The sequence below is a fragment of the Prionailurus bengalensis genome, chromosome A3 (genome assembly GCF_016509475.1).
Source record: "Prionailurus bengalensis isolate Pbe53 chromosome A3, Fcat_Pben_1.1_paternal_pri, whole genome shotgun sequence".
In the NCBI taxonomy this organism is placed as follows: Eukaryota; Metazoa; Chordata; class Mammalia; order Carnivora; family Felidae; genus Prionailurus; species Prionailurus bengalensis.
In genome coordinates, this window is record NC_057354.1 from 105,129,027 (window position 1) to 105,145,225 (window position 16,199).

The 16,199-nt window shown below is 45.4% G+C and overlaps 1 protein-coding gene across 4 annotated transcripts; it reads left to right on the forward strand.

Annotated features, from left to right (window-relative positions):
* Positions 1–7,402: 7,402 nt before the first annotated feature.
* On the forward strand, positions 7,403–16,192 carry FAHD2A (fumarylacetoacetate hydrolase domain containing 2A). 4 transcript variants are annotated; one of them, XM_043604046.1, is made up of 8 exons: positions 7,403–7,613; positions 9,873–10,120; positions 11,923–12,139; positions 14,274–14,333; positions 14,526–14,688; positions 15,566–15,674; positions 15,785–15,872; positions 15,985–16,192. In XM_043604046.1, the coding sequence occupies exons 2-8, from the start codon at positions 9,879–9,881 to the stop codon at positions 16,045–16,047; spliced, it is 942 nt and encodes a 313-aa protein (XP_043459981.1). In that variant the 5' UTR covers positions 7,403–7,613; positions 9,873–9,878; the 3' UTR covers positions 16,048–16,192. The 4 variants fall into 4 exon arrangements, with proteins under 4 accessions (XP_043459981.1, XP_043459980.1, XP_043459982.1 ...); XM_043604045.1 differs by having other exon boundaries at positions 7,413–7,613; positions 9,852–10,120; XM_043604047.1 differs by having other exon boundaries at positions 7,413–7,613; positions 9,896–10,120.
* Positions 16,193–16,199: the final 7 nt, after the last annotated feature.

The following is a 16,199-nucleotide window of genomic DNA, read 5'->3' on the forward strand; positions in this document are numbered from 1 at the left end:
TGGGTTTATTTCTGGGTTTTCTGTTCTATTCCCATTGATCCATGGATCTGTTTTTGTGCCAGTACCATACTGTTTTGATTACTACAACTTTGTAATATAACTTGAAATCTGGAATTATGACACCTCTAGTTTTGTTTTTCTTTTTCAACATTGCTTTGGCTATTCAAGATCTTTTGTGGTTCCATACAAATTTTAGGATTGTTTGTTATAATTCTGTGAAAAGTTTTGCTTATTTTCTATTTGATATGTTTGGATATGCTAACCATTTGTTTCTCCTTCCCAATTTTCCTTTATCCACAAGTTGTGAGAAACTTAGGCAACAGAATATTCTAACAGGGGACTTTTACTAAATTGAGCAATGATTAACATAGTGAGTGATGGGTACCTTGACCCCTGGGGAAAGTGTGAGAATTTCTTCACTCCTAAGAAGAGTAACCTCATATTAGATAGAAATCGAGAGTTATTTTGTTGATGTACAGAATTCAAATATGTGTCAGGGGGTACATCTGGAAGCAGAGTAGTCAAAGGTCTGGACTGTGCCAGTTACCTATTTGTTGCTTGTCAGCTCTAGATTCACTTTTTTTTTTTTTTTTTTTTTTTTTTTTTGCCTATTCTGTAAAAATGGATCCAGGCGCTTTAAATATTTTCTCCTTGCCAGCTGACACTAAAGCATTGTCTACAGAGGGCACTGGAGAGCCATTCTAGGAAGAAAGGATTCTGCTTCCTGTTTTCAGCATTCTCATTAGACCAGCTCCTGCAGACTTCTTCAGCAGCAGGATCCTACAGCATTCCCCACTTCCCCAGTGCCCAGCTCCTGCAGTACCTGGTCCCAGAAGCTCTGGTGGCCAGCAACCTCCCTTGGCACTCCCTTCGTCAGTTGGCTTTGTAACAGAGAGCTTCCAGTAAAATGTTGCCAGTACCCTAAAGCTTGGATTTCAAGTGAGCTCCAGATTTCTAGTAGGTTTCACCAGTATAGCTCTAAACATCTCCGCCATCTCCAACAAGGGGAGTGGGGGGAATCCCAGCCTTGGCAGGTTTCTTCCTAGGGTGCTTCCTCGAGTCTTAAGGGTTTGACTTCTTATATCCGTTATTACTTTTATATTCTTTAGAGTCTTACTGGGCAATCCCTCACGACTGCAATCCCCTGTTCTACTTAATACGTCCTATACTAAACTTAAGTCTGATCAAATTCCCGTGTGATTTCTTTCCTGATTGGACCTAGACTGATACGCTGTTGAGAGGGAGAGCCAAGAAGAGGCTGTACCACCTTTTATTGCCTAGCTGTTACAGGCTGAATTGTGTCCCCCCAAAATTCATAGGTTGAAGTCCCAACCCCTAGCACTTCAGAATGTGACTGTATTTGAAGATAAGTCTTTTAAAGAGGTGATTAAGTTAAAATGAGGCTGTTAGGGTGGGCCCTAATCCAGTGTGACTGGTGTCCTCATAAAAAGAGGAAATTTAGTCACACAGACACTAGGGGTGCATACACAGAGGGATGACCATGTGAAGAGCCAGCAAGAAGGTGGTCATCTGCAGGCCAATGAGAGAGGCCTCAGAAGAACCCAACCTGCCAACACCTTAATCTCAGATTTCCAGCCTTCAAAACTGAGAAAACGAACGTGTGTTCTTTAAACCACCTACTGTTATGGCAGCCCAAGCAGAGTAATACACTGACCTTGGCAATCAGGCAGGATCATCCACTGCACTGTATTTAGTAGAAGTGAGTCACTAAGTTCAGCTCACAGAAAATTCGATGGATGAAAATTAGATACCACTTATTGATGGAAGGAGTGCTAAACAATTTGTGAACATGTTTTAAAATCTGTCAGAAAGGCATAGTAGGAACGCAGCCAGGTAGGATATAATAGTGGCTTGACCTGGGATAAGAAGTCTAACAACTCAGATTTGGGAAGGTAATGTTGCTGGGACATGAAGATGAATTGGAAATGAAAGTGAGAGTGAGGGAAGGGCAAAGACTGAATTCTGGTTTGGGAGCTGTTCAGCTGGACAGCTTGTCATGACATCCCCTGAAATAGAGAAGAAGACCATGTTTGACGTGGAAAAATCATAAGTTCAGTCTTGGACATGTTGTTTACGGTGCTTTTGAGACATCAAAATGGAGATGTCCAATAGGCAGTTGGATTCATGTGAGACTTATTTCTGTGGTGGTAATGAAACCATCAAGCATGAAAAAGATTGCTTAGGGATCCTACTGAGTGAGGAGAAGAGCAGTACGGATCATGCTTTGAGCGATGCCATCATCTATAGGGTGTGTGGAGGAGGGTGAGTTTGAAAGGGACTGAGATGGAGGAGGAAATTCAAAAAAGTGTAGAGTGACAGGAGACTTATCAGTTCAGACTGTGTGTGACTGCAAGTAACAGGGATCCAAAATAACAGTGGCTTAAAAAAAAGATTTTTTTTTTTCTCTCGCTTGCACGGAATACCAAAACCCCCATCAGTAACCCCTAGCAACCATTAATCTGTTTTCCATCTCTGTAATCTTGAGATGTTCTATAAATGGTGTCATACAGAATGTGACCTTTGGAGGTTGGCCTTTTTCACTCAGCACAATGCCCTTGAGATCCATCCAAGTTATTGTGGATATCCAAAGTTGTTTCCTTTTTATTGACAAGTAGTATTTCATAGTATGGATGTACCACATTTTGTTTAACCATTCACCTACTGTAAAATATTTTGGTTGTTTCCATGGTTTTAGCTATTACAAATAAAACTGCTATGAACAATCATGTATAGAATTTTATTTCTCTGGGATAAATGCCCAGGACTACAGTTTATGGGCCATATGGTAAGTGCATGTTTAGTTTTTTTTTAAAAAACAACCAAACTATTTTCTAGAGTGGCTATGGCATTTGACATTCCTGTCAGCAATGTATAAGAAATCCAGTTATCTGCATCCTCCCCAACATTTGGTATTGTCACTATTTTTTCAACTGTTCTAATAATTGTGCGGTGATATCTCATCATGGTCTTAATTTTCATCCCCCTAATTTCTATAGAGATATTGAACATCTTTTCATGTGATCATATGCCATTTGTATAGCTTCCAGTGAAACATCTCTTCATGTCCTTTATCCATTGCTTGTTTTTTTCTGTTGATTTTTCAGGGGTTTTCTTTTTTCTTTTTTAACTGAAGTATAGTTGACACTATTTTACATTAGTTTCAGGTATACAACATAGTGATTCGACAAGTCTGTGGGTTTTTTATATATCCTAGTGTGCGTTCTTTGTCAGCTGTGTAGTTTGCAAATATTTGCACCCTGTCTGTAGCTTGTTCTTTCACCCACTTAACATCCTTTTGCAGAGTAAAAGGTTTTAATTATGATGAAGTCCACTACTTTTTTTTTTTCCTGTATTAAGCTTTTGGGGTAATGTCTAAGAACCTTTCACTAAGCCATATGTCTCAAAGATTTTCTCCTATATTTTCTTCTAAAAGCTTGATAATCTTAGGGGCACCTGGATGAATCAGTCAGTTGAGCATCCAATTCTTGGTATTGGCTCAGGTCATGATCTCACGGTTCGTGGGATCAAGTCCTGGGTCGGTATCTACACTGACAGCCCGGAGCCTGCTTGGGCTCGCCCTCTCTTTCTCTCTGCCCCTCCCCCACTCATTCTCTCTTCCCTCTCTCTCTCAAAATAAAAAATAAACTTGAAAAAAATAAGAGGGGTGCCTGGGTAGCTCGGTCAGTTAAGCGGCCGACTTCGGCTCAGGTCATGATCTCACGGTCCGTGAGTTCGAGCCCCGCGTCGGGCTCTGTGCTGACAGCTCAGAGCCTGGAGCCTGTTTCAGATTCTGTGTGTCTCTCTCTCTCTGACCCTCCCCCATTCATGCTCTGTCTCTCTCTGTCTCAAAAAAATAAACGTTAAAAAAAAATTAAAAAAAAATAAGATAATAAAAGTTTGATAATTTTACATTTTAAATTTAAATCTGTGATCCATTTTGAGTTAAATTTTATATAAGATCATGGATGTACAGTTGCTCCAGCACCATTTGTTGGAAGGACTATCTTTCCTCCATTGAATTGCTTTTGTATCTTTCTCAAAACCAGCTGGATATATTTCTGTGAGTCCATTGATCTGTCTATCCCTCTGCCAATATCACACAATCTTGATTACAATAACCATATAATAAGTCTTGAAATCAGGTCGACTGATTATTCTCACTTTATTCTTCTTCTTTTGAAAAGTTAGCTATTTGTTTTAGCTATTCTAGTTCCTTTGCCTTTCAGTGTAAATTTTAGAATAGTCTTGTCTTATGTAGAAAAAATTGTGATTGGATTTTGGTAGGAATTATGTTACATTTGTATATCAGTTTGTGGAGAATTAACATCTTTACTGTGTTCGGTATTCCAATCTGTGGGCAGGGTATATATCTCATTACTTATGCTGATCTTTGATTATTTCTTTTGTCAGTGTTTTATAGTTTTCAGCACACAAGTCCTGTACGTGTTTAGTTAGATTTGCACCTAAGTATTTATTTTTATTTGAGCAAATAGTATTATATTTTTAATTTCAGGATACACATTTTCATTGCTAGTGTACCGAAATACAGTTGATTTTTGTATGTTGATCTTGTACTCTGTAAACTTGCTGGATTCACTTATTATTTCCAGGAGGGTTTTTTCCCCCACTGTGGATTTTCTATGAAGACAACAATACCATCTGCAAAAAGAGATCGTTTTATTTCTTCCCTTCCAATCTATACATTTTTTATGTCCTTTCAATTGCCTTATTGTACTAGCTAGAATTTGCGGTACTATGATGAATAAGAGGGGTAGGAACCGGCATTCTTTCCTTGTTCTCAGTCTTGAGGGGAAAGCATTCAATTTTTCACCATTAACCATATTAACTGTAGGCTTTTTGGTAAATGTTCTTTATCAAGTTGAAGAAGTTCCCTTCTCAGTTTTGAGAGTATGTTTCATGAATGGGTGTTGGATTTTGTTGGATTTTTCTACATTAATTGATATGACTTGGTGATTTTTTTTTCTTTAGCTTATTAACCTGGTGAATTATATTTAGTGTTTGGATATTGAATGTGCCTTGTATTCCTGCAATAAACCATTTGGTCATGGTAGAAAATTATCTTCATATATTGCTGACTTAGATTTGCTAATATTTGGTTAAGAACTTTTACATCTGTATTCATGAGATATATTACTTTGTGGTTTCCTTTTTTTTTTTAATTTTTTTTTTAACGTTTATTTATTTTTGAGACAGAGAGAGACAGAGCATGAACGGGGGAGGGTCAGAGAGAGGGAGACACAGAATCTGAAACAGGCTCCAGGCTCTGAGCTGTCAGCCCAGAGCCCGACGCGGGGCTCGAACTCACGGACTGTGAGATCATGACCTGAGCCGAAGTCGGCCGCTTAACCGACTGAGCCACCCAGGCGCCCCTGTGGTTTCCTTTTTTGTACTGTCTTTGTTTTCTGGTATCAGGGTAATACTAGCTTCATAAAATGAATTGAGACATGTTCCTTCCTATTCAATTTTCTGAAAGAGATTATGTGGAATTGCTGTTCATTCTTTAAACATTTGGTAGAATTCTCCAGTGAAACCATCTGGGACTAGATCTTTCTTTTTTAGGAGTTTTGTTGTTGTTTATTTTGAGAGAGAGTGAGCATGCGTAGAGAAAGGGAAGGAGAGAGAGAATCCGAGAGAGGCTTTGTGCTCCCAGGATCCCAGAGCAGAACCCAATGTGGGGCTTGAACTCAGGAACAGTGAGATCATGACCTGAGCCCAAATCAAGAGTCAGCCGCTTAACCAACTGAGCCACCCAGGTGCCCCTCAGGACTTTTTAAGTTACAAATTCAATTTCCTTAATAGATACAGTGCATCCAAATTATCTATTTCATTTTGGGTGAATTGTGACAGGCTGTTTTAAGGAATTGCTCCATTTCATCAAGGTTGTTAAAATTTATGTGTGTAGCTTTGTTCATAGTATTCTCTCATCTTTTTGATCATGGTCTTTACTAACATCACCTGTTTCATCTTGTCCAGAAGCAGAAGTCCTCTCCTTGGCATTTCGAAGGTGCAGTCCCCAAATTTTGCCTAAGTTGTATGTTCCCCTGTCTCCCTGTTTCCCTTCAGTCTTTCTGGCTGATCCTTACCTGATGGGTCTTCTGACTGGGGGTTATATCAGACTCTCTTTACCACATTCCTCCTGATCACACTTACCCTCACAAGTCCCGTTTCTCTCTGTATGCTGACCTCTACCTTCAAGCTAGACTAGAACCCCAAGTTCTAAGACCTGTGTCTCCATGTCCACCCTGCATTGCCTCCTTGAATGTGTCACAGGCACATTAAATACAACCCATCCAAACACTGAGCTCATCATCCTCTCCCTAGACCTGCTGCCCCTCCAGAATGGAGGACCCCTGTCGCCATAATGGCACTGCCACTTACCAGCCAGAAACCTAGGAGTTGGCCTGAGACCTTCTTCCGCCTTCACTTCCACTTCCTGTCATCATCAAGAGCTGTCTGTTCTACCTTCTAAACATGTCTGGATTCTCACGGTCTCTGCCACACACCAAGCCACCTGCCCCACTGCACTCATTTGCCTTGGAGGAGTGGCCAGAGCAAAAGTTCTCAGATGCAAGTCTAACCCTGTGTGTGACATGTCCCGTGTGCTTAGATAAGGCTCAGACTCCTTCGTGGGACGAGTAAAGCCCTTGATGATCTGGTCCTTGATTAAGTCTCGGGCATCTTGCCCAGACCACTTAATATGTCTTCATATGCCAGAGGCCTACAGAGCCGGATTGTAACTGCCTGTGTAATTAAAACACCTCTACACGAGAATGCCTGTTCTCTGATGCTGGAGGTTATGCCTCCCGCTGTCCTGCCCTAGGCCCAGCACAATGCGTGTGAAGACAGGGCTGCTTGAGAATGGCAGTAAAGGACCGCACTTGGGGTCAAAAATGCTGGTTCCACTACTCACACTCCTGTGTCACCTTGAGCAAAACACTTCCGCCTCGGGTTTCCCATATGTAAAATGGGCGCAATCATCCCTCCTCTTCTCTGTGATATGTCAGAATCAGAAGACAAAAATATTCGTTGTTGTGAACCGGCACGCCATCATTTGGTCTCCTCCACCACACTTTGCCCAACAATCAGAACGGTGCCTGGCCTAGAAGCAGGGCCCGACGCAGGTGAGGCCGGCGAGGCGCCTAGGGCACAAAATTTCAGGAAACCCTCCCTTGGCGCGCTGAAGAGGAGTGTCCGCCCGGGGTGGGGGGAGGGGGAGCGGAACGGAGGCGGTCGGCCTCACCTGCGTCGGGACCTGCCCAGACGCCTGAAGGAACCCGTGAAAGACAACCTGCCCTCTAGCGCTAGGCCCGCCCCCTCCGTGGCTTGGCTTCCGGGTCGGAATGAGGCGCCCTTCTATTGGCTGTTGTTCTCTGGCGTCACTAGGCAGCGCCCACTTGTGCAAAAGTCTTACTTAGTGAAGCAGCCTGGCGTGTTGTCCCCGTAGTTCCCCGCCGGTCGCTGTTTCCGAAACGCGCTGCAGGTGTCTAGGCGCCCGCTGACCTCGGCCCCCAGCTCGGTGAGCCCTAGCCCGACAGCTCAGGGAGCCCGGCAAGACCCGCCGCCGCGGCCAGGTAGGTTGGGGTGGGGGCGGGCCGGTCTCAGCCTCCCTCCAGGTCTCCCGCTGGGGTCAGGACTGGACCGGGCCCCCCCCCCCCCCCCGCCATCCCTCTGACCACACAGGTGGGTGGGCCGTCGTGAGTGCCCGCTGAGTGCCAGGGACCAAGCTGGGGGACTGGTTCAGGGTGCTGAGCGAGTGGGTGGCGGGACGGGGCCCGCGTCTCTCAGGCTGTGATGCTTGTGCTGTTTCTGCCTCGAATCTCTGCCTCTTTGCTTAAGGACACTTTTCCGGAGTTGAACTGAGCTCGTGCCCTGTTGCATCGTGATTACCGCAGAAGCACGGGGGCCACTTTCTAACTGGTACTTTGTCAGATGATTTCTTTACGCCTCAGTGTCCCCTTTTGTAAAATGGGACCTTGTGCCTGAGGGGATTGCTGTAGGGTGGAATGAGAGCCTGAATATGCCTGTCATGTGAGAAGGTCATAGTCAGTGGGGCCTGGGGTTATCTTGGAGAGCAGATGACCAGCCTTATTCCTGAAGCAGCAACCAGAATGTGACCCAAGTTTTCCCTGGCTGATAGCAGACAGGGTGTCCATGGGGCTCTAGGAGATCTGTTGGAGATCTAACCCCCACCCATCTCTAGGACACTTTAGCCCAAGCCAAGAATTTCAATGTCACCTGGACTTGGATTCAAGTCCCAGCTATTTTCTCTCCCTGGGAACTTGGGAAAACGCCTTCATCTTACTAAGCCTTCGTTTTTTCATTTGTAAAATGGGGCTAACAGTACCTATCTTCCATAACTGTCAAGAGAATTAAATCAGATATTATAGGTAAAGCACTTAACACCTGGCATTCAGCGGGAGCGGTTACTGTTTTTTCAGTGTGTGGAGATCTGAGTGCATGCATTTTGGCTTGAACACATTTTTGACAGTAGCATGGTTGTATAAGACAGGAGGGCAGAAGTTTCAAAGCTCCTTGTTTTCTGGTCAAACTTACTGGCCATGACAGTAGATCAGTGACCTGGGTCTAATGAATCTTTAACTGAAGGTGGCAAATTGAGTCATCAGGGTGAGGACCAGGAGTCTGGGTCCACCTCCACATGACTGAGCATAAAGGGCTACTTTTTAAAGCAAGGGCCCATGCAGGGCAGAGACTGTTTGGAATGAAGGCCAGACTTAGATTAAAAACAAAACAGGAGAATGGGGTTTGCCTCTGAGTAAAGCCTGGAACTCCAAACAGGACCTGAGCCCTGTTGATACCTTCTAAGTGATTTGAGAAAGGAAGACATAGCCATATTGACAATCACCAAGCTTTCCCAAGTAGCGAAAAGTCAAGCCCCTGCTTCTGGTATTTGCTCATTCAACAGAGAGCAGTGTAGAGCCTTCTGTGTGCCAGTCACAATGCTATGAAAAAGCAGTGAAAAGGACAGATGTAGTCTTAGAACCCAGAGAGGAGACAGCCCAATGATGCCTGTCAGGCTTTGACCCTGCCCTTTGTCTGCAGTCTCTTCCCTCAGGTAGCCTGTACTTCAGCAGGAAAAACTAAATAATTACTGTCTGGAGAGGCTCATGGGAGTTGCTTCTAGAAGGCTGGGATAGCCTGGTAGGGGGTTTAGCTTGGTAATGTGAGCAATGGAAAGCATTTTCACTAGGAGGTTAATAGGATCAAACTGGCATTTAAAAATTTGCCTATGACAGCTGTGAAGCCAGTTTTACCAGTGGTCACTTGCCCATGCTGTGCCCCACTCTTAACTAATTTCTAGTCCTGCTTATTTTAAGGCCAGCCCAGCTCAGCTCAGTATCACTTCAAGAAACTAGACAAAGGCAGGACCCTTGGTCTTTACAACAGTGGTCCCAATTGCTGGATCTTACTTACAACGTCATTGTTAATATCCGTCTCCCCTGACAGCAGAACGGCAGGACTGAATGTGTCTGATCTATACTGTTTGTCCAGTGCCTCAGAGATGTGCCAGGTACAGTGTAAACCTCTAGAAAGCAGTGGTTGAAGGAACACTGGAATCCCTCCTATCTAGATTAGTGCCTGGCATGAAGTAGTTACTCTTCTAGAAATGCTTCATTACATGCATTGAATTGAGAAAAAAAAAAAAAACAGTCACCTTATAAAATGTAACAGTGAAATAACTAATAAATGCAGACTACTTCTAGGAATGGCTGGTGGGCAAAAGGGCTTGGGCTGCAGCTCAGGGAACTTTGTGGATCTTGATGGTGGTTTTAGCTCCCTCTGTCCCCTAGGACCTAATTTTTTCTTCACAGGTTCTGATGCTGGTCTCTTGTAGAAGGTTGCTCACAGCTTGGCTGCAGGCTCAGAAGTGGCCCTTTCAACCCTCCAGAAATATGAGACTGGTGCAGTTCCAGGCACCCCACCTGATGGGACCTCACCTGGGCCTGGAATCAGGGAATGGCGGGGGGGTCATTAACCTCAACGCCTTTGACCCCACACTGCCCAAGACAATGATGGAGTTCCTGGAGCAGGGAGAGGCCACTCTCTCGGTGGCAAGAAGGTAAATCAACAGGCAGCATAGCCCTACGATGGCTGTCCTGCTACCCTCTTTCTCGTTCCACCCATTCCTGCCCTGGGAAACAACCAGCTAGTAACTTTTTTGCAAGTGAGCAGGGTAACTCTACCTTTCCTTTCTCACCTGTTCTCTTAGTGAAGAGTCTTAGAAATCTTGTATGACAACATCCTCAGGCCCAGGGATGGTGATTAACTATCCCAAAGCCACACATTTGGTGGTGGAGCCAAAACTGCTTCATCACACTTGCCTTCCCCAGGGTATTAAGTTCCTGGCTGCCTGAGGAGTCTGGGACCTGGGAGGGGGGAGGGAGAGGAGGGAAGGTCTGGACTCTTGGCTCCTTGAAGGAGAGAGGACTGCAAAGAGGTGTTCTTAAAGATAGTTCTAGGGTTGGGGCTAGATTAGGTAGGGACTTCCCCAAAGCCAGGATCCGTGTGGAATCTGATGAAATTAATTGAGAACCACTTTGAGTTATTATTTTTACATATTAAGCCGGCAAAATACAGACGTTTGGCAGCACACAGCATTGGTGACAGTATGCTTCCTATACTGTCATAGTCTTGCAAGATTAGAAACTACAGGGGCGCCTGGGTGGCTCAGTGGGTTAAGCGTCCGACTTCGGCTGAGGTCGTGATCTCACAGTTTGTGAGTTGGAGCTCCACGTCGGGCTCTGTGCTGACAGCTCAGAGCCTGGAGCTTCCTTTGGATTCTGTGTCTCCCTCTCCCTCTGCCCCTCCCTTGCTTACACTGTCTCTCTTTCTCTCTCCCTCTCAAAAAATAAATAATAAAACATTTTAAAAATTTTAAAAAAGAAAGAAACTACTTCTGTATCCCTCATCAGGTAATTGGGTGTATCTGTATTGTGCAGGTATATACAGCCATATGAAAAAAGAGGGGAAGGTATATACTGTTATGGAGAGATCTCCAAAAATATGTATTTATTTATTTTTGAGTTTGAGAGAGAGTGCGTATGCATGCATGCATGCAAATAGTAGAGGGGCAGAGAGAGAGAGAGAGAGAGAGAGAGAGAGAGAGAGAATCCCAAGCAGGCTCTGCACTGTCAGTACAGAGCCCAACGTGGGGCTTGAACTCATGAATCGTGAGATCATGACCTAAGCTGAAATCAAGAGTTGGACGCTTAACTGAGCAACCCAGGTGCCCCTAAAAAATACATGTATTTTTAAAAATGTATTTGGTGTCATTTGCCTAAAAAAAGGACGGGAGGAGCAGAGTATACATAGAGCAGCCGTGAAGAGCTACACAGGACACAGTAGCTGTGTCCAAGGTTGGAGCAGGGTGACTAGGAGAAGGGGAGAAGAGCGGCCTTTCCATTCTTCCCATTTGCACCTTTTGAATTCCTTACATGATGTGTATTACCTAATAGGGGAAAGGAAATCAACATAGATAAAAATAAAGTGTTCTGATACCAAGGGACAATAGCTGGGTTTGATTTCCACATTGATTGTGATGGTTTATAGATCTGGAAGTATATAATTGTAAGTTCGTTTATTTGAGAGATTATGCCCAAGAGCAAGGGAGGGGCAGAGAAAGGGGGAGAGAGAATCTCAAGCAGGCTCCAGTTGTGAGTGTGGAGCCCATTGCAGGGCTCGAACTCAAGAACCATGAGGTCATGACCTGAGCTGAAAAAGAGTTGGACGGATGACCATCTGAGCCACCCAGGCGCCCCTTTAAAGAGCAAAACTTGTGGCTGCTGCAGTACCTGCCCAGTGTGCCCAAGGGTTGCTGGCCTGCTCCCAATCAGTCCCTCTCTCCTGCTCTTGTCTCTGCAGAGCTCTGGCTGCCCAGTTGCCAGTCCTACCACGGTCAGAGGTGACCTTTCTGGCCCCTGTCACACGGCCAGACAAGGTGGTGTGTGTGGGAATGAATTATGTGGACCACTGCAAAGAGCAGAACGTTCCTGTGCCCAAGGAGCCCATCATCTTCAGCAAGTTTGCCAGTTCCATCGTGGGGCCCTACGACGAGGTCATCCTCCCACCCGAGAGCCAGGTCAGTGCTTCCTTCCTCACTGCCCTCCCCAGTCACCGGGGCCCAGCGCATGGGTGCTCAGCACTCAGGATGCCTAAAGAAGCTGCCTGTTGCTTAGTGTATTAAGCAGATACTACTGGGGACTATACAGTGGAAGGCTGGTCTCAGGAGAAAAAGGAATTAACATATCTTTTACTGATTACAAAAATAGTGCACCTTAATTGTAGAAAAATAATAAAATTTAGCATGCATCTTCTAAGAGTAAGCAGTGTCCTGCATGACCATAATAGCCACTATCACCACTAAGAAAATTAACATAATACCCATTATATGGTCCAATTGGGAATATTCCCAATTGCCTCCAAAGAGGATTTCTAATTTGGGTACAGTTTTATTTTTTGTTGAACCAGGGTTAGTCAAGGCCACACACTGTACTTGGCTATGTCTCTTTAGTGCTTCTAATCTAAACAGGGATCCATAGACTTTCTCAGAGGGTCAGTTAGCAAATAATAGACTCTGAATGCTATAGAGTGTCTGTTGCAACAACTCAGCTTTGCCACTGTCATGGAAAAGCAGCGTGGCTGATACATAAATGAGTGAATATGGCTGTGTTCCAGGAAAACTTTATAAAAGCAGGCAGTGAACTGGATCCGGCCTGTGGGCCTTAGTTTGGTGATTTCTGATAGCAAACAGTCCCCCTGCCATTTTCTAGCTTTCGTGACACTGATTTTTTGAAGAATCCTGACAAGTTTTCTTAGCATATCCCGCACTCTGGATTTGTCGGTTTCCTCATGATTAGATTTAAATGTTTTTGTCAAGGATTTCACATAGTTCATTTGGACTGCTGTAACAGAATATCACAGACTGGGTGGCTTATAAACAACGAATTTCTCACAGTTCTGGAGGCTGGGAAGTCCAGGATCAAGGTGCTGATACATTTGGTGCTTGGTTCATGGACTGCTGTCTTTCTGCAGTTTCCTCACATGGTAGAAGGGCAAGAATCTCTTTTATAAGGGCACTAACCCTGTTCATGATATGAATGCAGTCTGTACCAACAGATGTGCATCACACCCCACTGAGAGGCCGTTTGATCACTTGGTTTACTTGATGTTCACGATCTCTTCGTTGGAAAGGTGTATTTCACTGTGGTAATTAAGCAGTCTATAGGGTAGTAATTTGAGAACCTGTGACTATTCTTATTGCCACATAGCTTTTCACTCAGGGATCCTCACCTGAATCCATCATTGTATGTATGAGGGGTTAGAAAAAGGTGATTTTTCTGTCATGCCGCCTTCTACTCTTATTAGCTGGCATCCTGTGAAGAAAAGCTGCCTCCCTTTTTATACTCCTGTCCCTAGCAGGGTGTATTTCTGATTTTTATTTTTACCCAGTATGTTGTAATCTATCACTAACATTCTTTTTGATATTCAAATGCTCTCAATTTGGCCAGTGGGGGGCTCCAAGTTGGCCCCATCCCTGTCACTTTTTGAGTACTTCCCTTGCTTTCTGGCCAAGATATTCCAGGCTTATCTTGTATTCTGTCTCAGACCTGGAATTTGCCATTTCCCCTAAGAAACCTAGTTCTGTCTAGTGGGAAGCAATCCTAGAGACCAAGGTCAGGTGTCGGGGTGCTCAGATCAACTGGTTGTTACCATTAGAACGAGCAACCAGTTTGAAAGGCTAAGTTGTATCTGTTTTATAGTTGTACTTTGCAGATTATGGGAAAGGCTGAGCATGTTTTCCTTTTTCTGTGGCCGTGCCCATTTCTTTTCATTTAAATGAGTTAATACCTGAAAGCATATAGAATGCTATTGGCGTGCAGTAGGGCTAGCTGTTATTACTTGGTATTCACCCTTTTTTGAATCAAGAGCAAGTGCATCAAGTCACTTGTAAATTCAGTGCCCAGACTCCTCTTGCCTTCTGCAGTCACAGTGGAGAGCTGTGCCTGCATGGAGTGGTATTACCTGCCAGTGCTCGAGGATTATGGGTCTACAAGCCACACTTCCCCCTCCTTCACTACATCTGGCTCATGGTGAACACCTATGTGGGCCCACAGCCACTCCCCACTGTTAGAGACCCAGGGCCTGAGGCAGGGTGGTACATACCCCTCAGCATGGGAATGGAGCCAGGCAGCCCACTGCTTCTTTCTTTACAGGAGGTGGACTGGGAGGTGGAGCTGGCTGTGATCATTGGAAGGAAAGGCAAGCACATCAAGGTACGGTGGAAGAGGAGTTGCCAGTGGTCTGTGGCATTGGGAAATGGTTGACAACTACCTGCTCCCAGCCTTATTCCTTGCCCATCTTTGGCTAGTTCTGGCTACTAACATGGGATAAAGGCTTTGTCATGGGGGTTGGTGTCACCGTGATGATCTAACTTCCAATCTGGCCAAATCCCCTGTCCCCTAAAGGCCACAGATGCCATGGCTCACGTAGCCGGCTTCACTGTGGCTCATGATGTAAGTGCTCGTGACTGGCAAATGAGACGCAATGGAAAGCAGTGGCTGCTGGGAAAAACCTTTGACACCTTCTGCCCCCTGGGCCCTGCCTTGGTGACCAAGGACAGTATAGCAGGTAGGTCTTGAGATAACCCATGTGGTGACTCTTCCTGCTCTTGCATGGATGCATCAGAGTAAATGAAAAGCAGCACTCAGGAAGTTGGGAGGATGGAGTTGCCTTTTGCTGACTCCTTAGAGAGCAAGTCAGCCTAGGCCATGAGTTTCACAGGCATCCTTCATGTCCCTCACTGCAGAGGTATGACTTCCTCTAGCTGCCACTATCCAGGAGCATCTTTAAGTTGGAAAGAACCAGAAGTTAGGTGTTGAGCATCAGAAAGTGGCTGTCAAAAGCCTGTACACCTTTTCCACGGTAAGGAAGATCAGGACCTCTGCAGCCAGTGTTAACAGGGCAGCACCGGTTATAAGCAGCAAGGGCAGAGTGAACAAGAGGAAAGCCCGTGATTAGGAGGGCAGCCAGCCATCTAGGTGGGGGTGTCCAGCTTTACACCACCTGATGTAGCCAGCCATCAGTGAAGTGAAACTGTTCCAGCTGCTCTAAGGAGTGGGCGTGTGTACGGCAAAAAAAATAATAAAAGTGCTTATTAGGGCACTAGTACAGGTAAGCTGTCCCCTGCCGTCAGATGCAGGAGGCTTCAGTGCCCCTGCCTATACAGATACCAAGTCACTTATGTATCTGCAGCTGTCAGCCTCTGCTGTGGACAGATGGCCATTTAAGGCAAAAACAGCCATTTTTTCTCTCCCAACTGAGGGTCTGGGACAGGCCCTCCTAAACTCACCCAGGCAGATACTCTGCTAGGTGGTAGACGCAAGGAGACCAGCAGACAGGCCTTTCATTTGGGAAGTCACAAAGCCTACCTCTGCATTTGCTTTGAGTAAAGGGAGGGGTTTGAGAGAAAACAAGAACCCCAGCGTGGTGCTTTTGCATTTTTCAGATCCACACAACTTAAAGATCTGCTGCCGAGTGAATGGGGAAGTGGTCCAGAGCAGCAACACCAACCAGATGGTGTTTAAGACAGAAGAGCTGATAGCCTGGGTCTCCCAGTAAGTGGGATGGGGCCCTACCTCACACACCCACCTGAGGTTGAGCTGAGCCTTCCAGTCTTGGCTGTGGCCATCTCAGCCCCTGGTCTCACCTGTCCCATTTGCCCCAGGTTCGTGACTCTTTACCCAGGGGATGTCATCCTGACTGGGACGCCCCCAGGTGTTGGTGTATTCAGGAAACCTCCAGTCTTTCTCAAGGTAGGTTGACTGAAAGGAGGAAAGGGCACACACACCCAGAATCCCTGGCAGCCTTGAGAAATCCAGGCCTCGGAGACCAAAGGACTGATGTCCTCATGGCCTGCTGTTGCAGAAGGGTGATGAAGTTCAGTGTGAAATCGAAGAACTAGGCGTCATCATCAACAAGGTGGTGTGATGGGTCTTACCACAAGCCCTGGACTTAAGAGGTGGGAGCATCCACTGCCGTCCATCACAGGGAGCAGCCCAGTGCCAGCTGCTTCAAGCTGCCTCTTCCGGGTGGAAGAGGTGCTCATCAATAAAATTCTCAGCCCAAAGCAGCAGCTTGGC

Bases quoted from the DNA above. Each gene is read 5' to 3' on its own strand.
- FAHD2A (XM_043604046.1), top strand. From the start codon at position 9,879: ATGCTGGTCTCTTGTAGAAGGTTGCTCACAGCTTGGCTGCAGGCTCAG. The intron at 10,121-11,922 runs GTAAATCAACAG...TTGTCTCTGCAG, and splicing joins ACTCTCTCGGTGGCAAGAAG to AGCTCTGGCTGCCCAGTTGC. The intron at 14,689-15,565 runs GTAGGTCTTGAG...TGCATTTTTCAG, and splicing joins GACCAAGGACAGTATAGCAG to ATCCACACAACTTAAAGATC.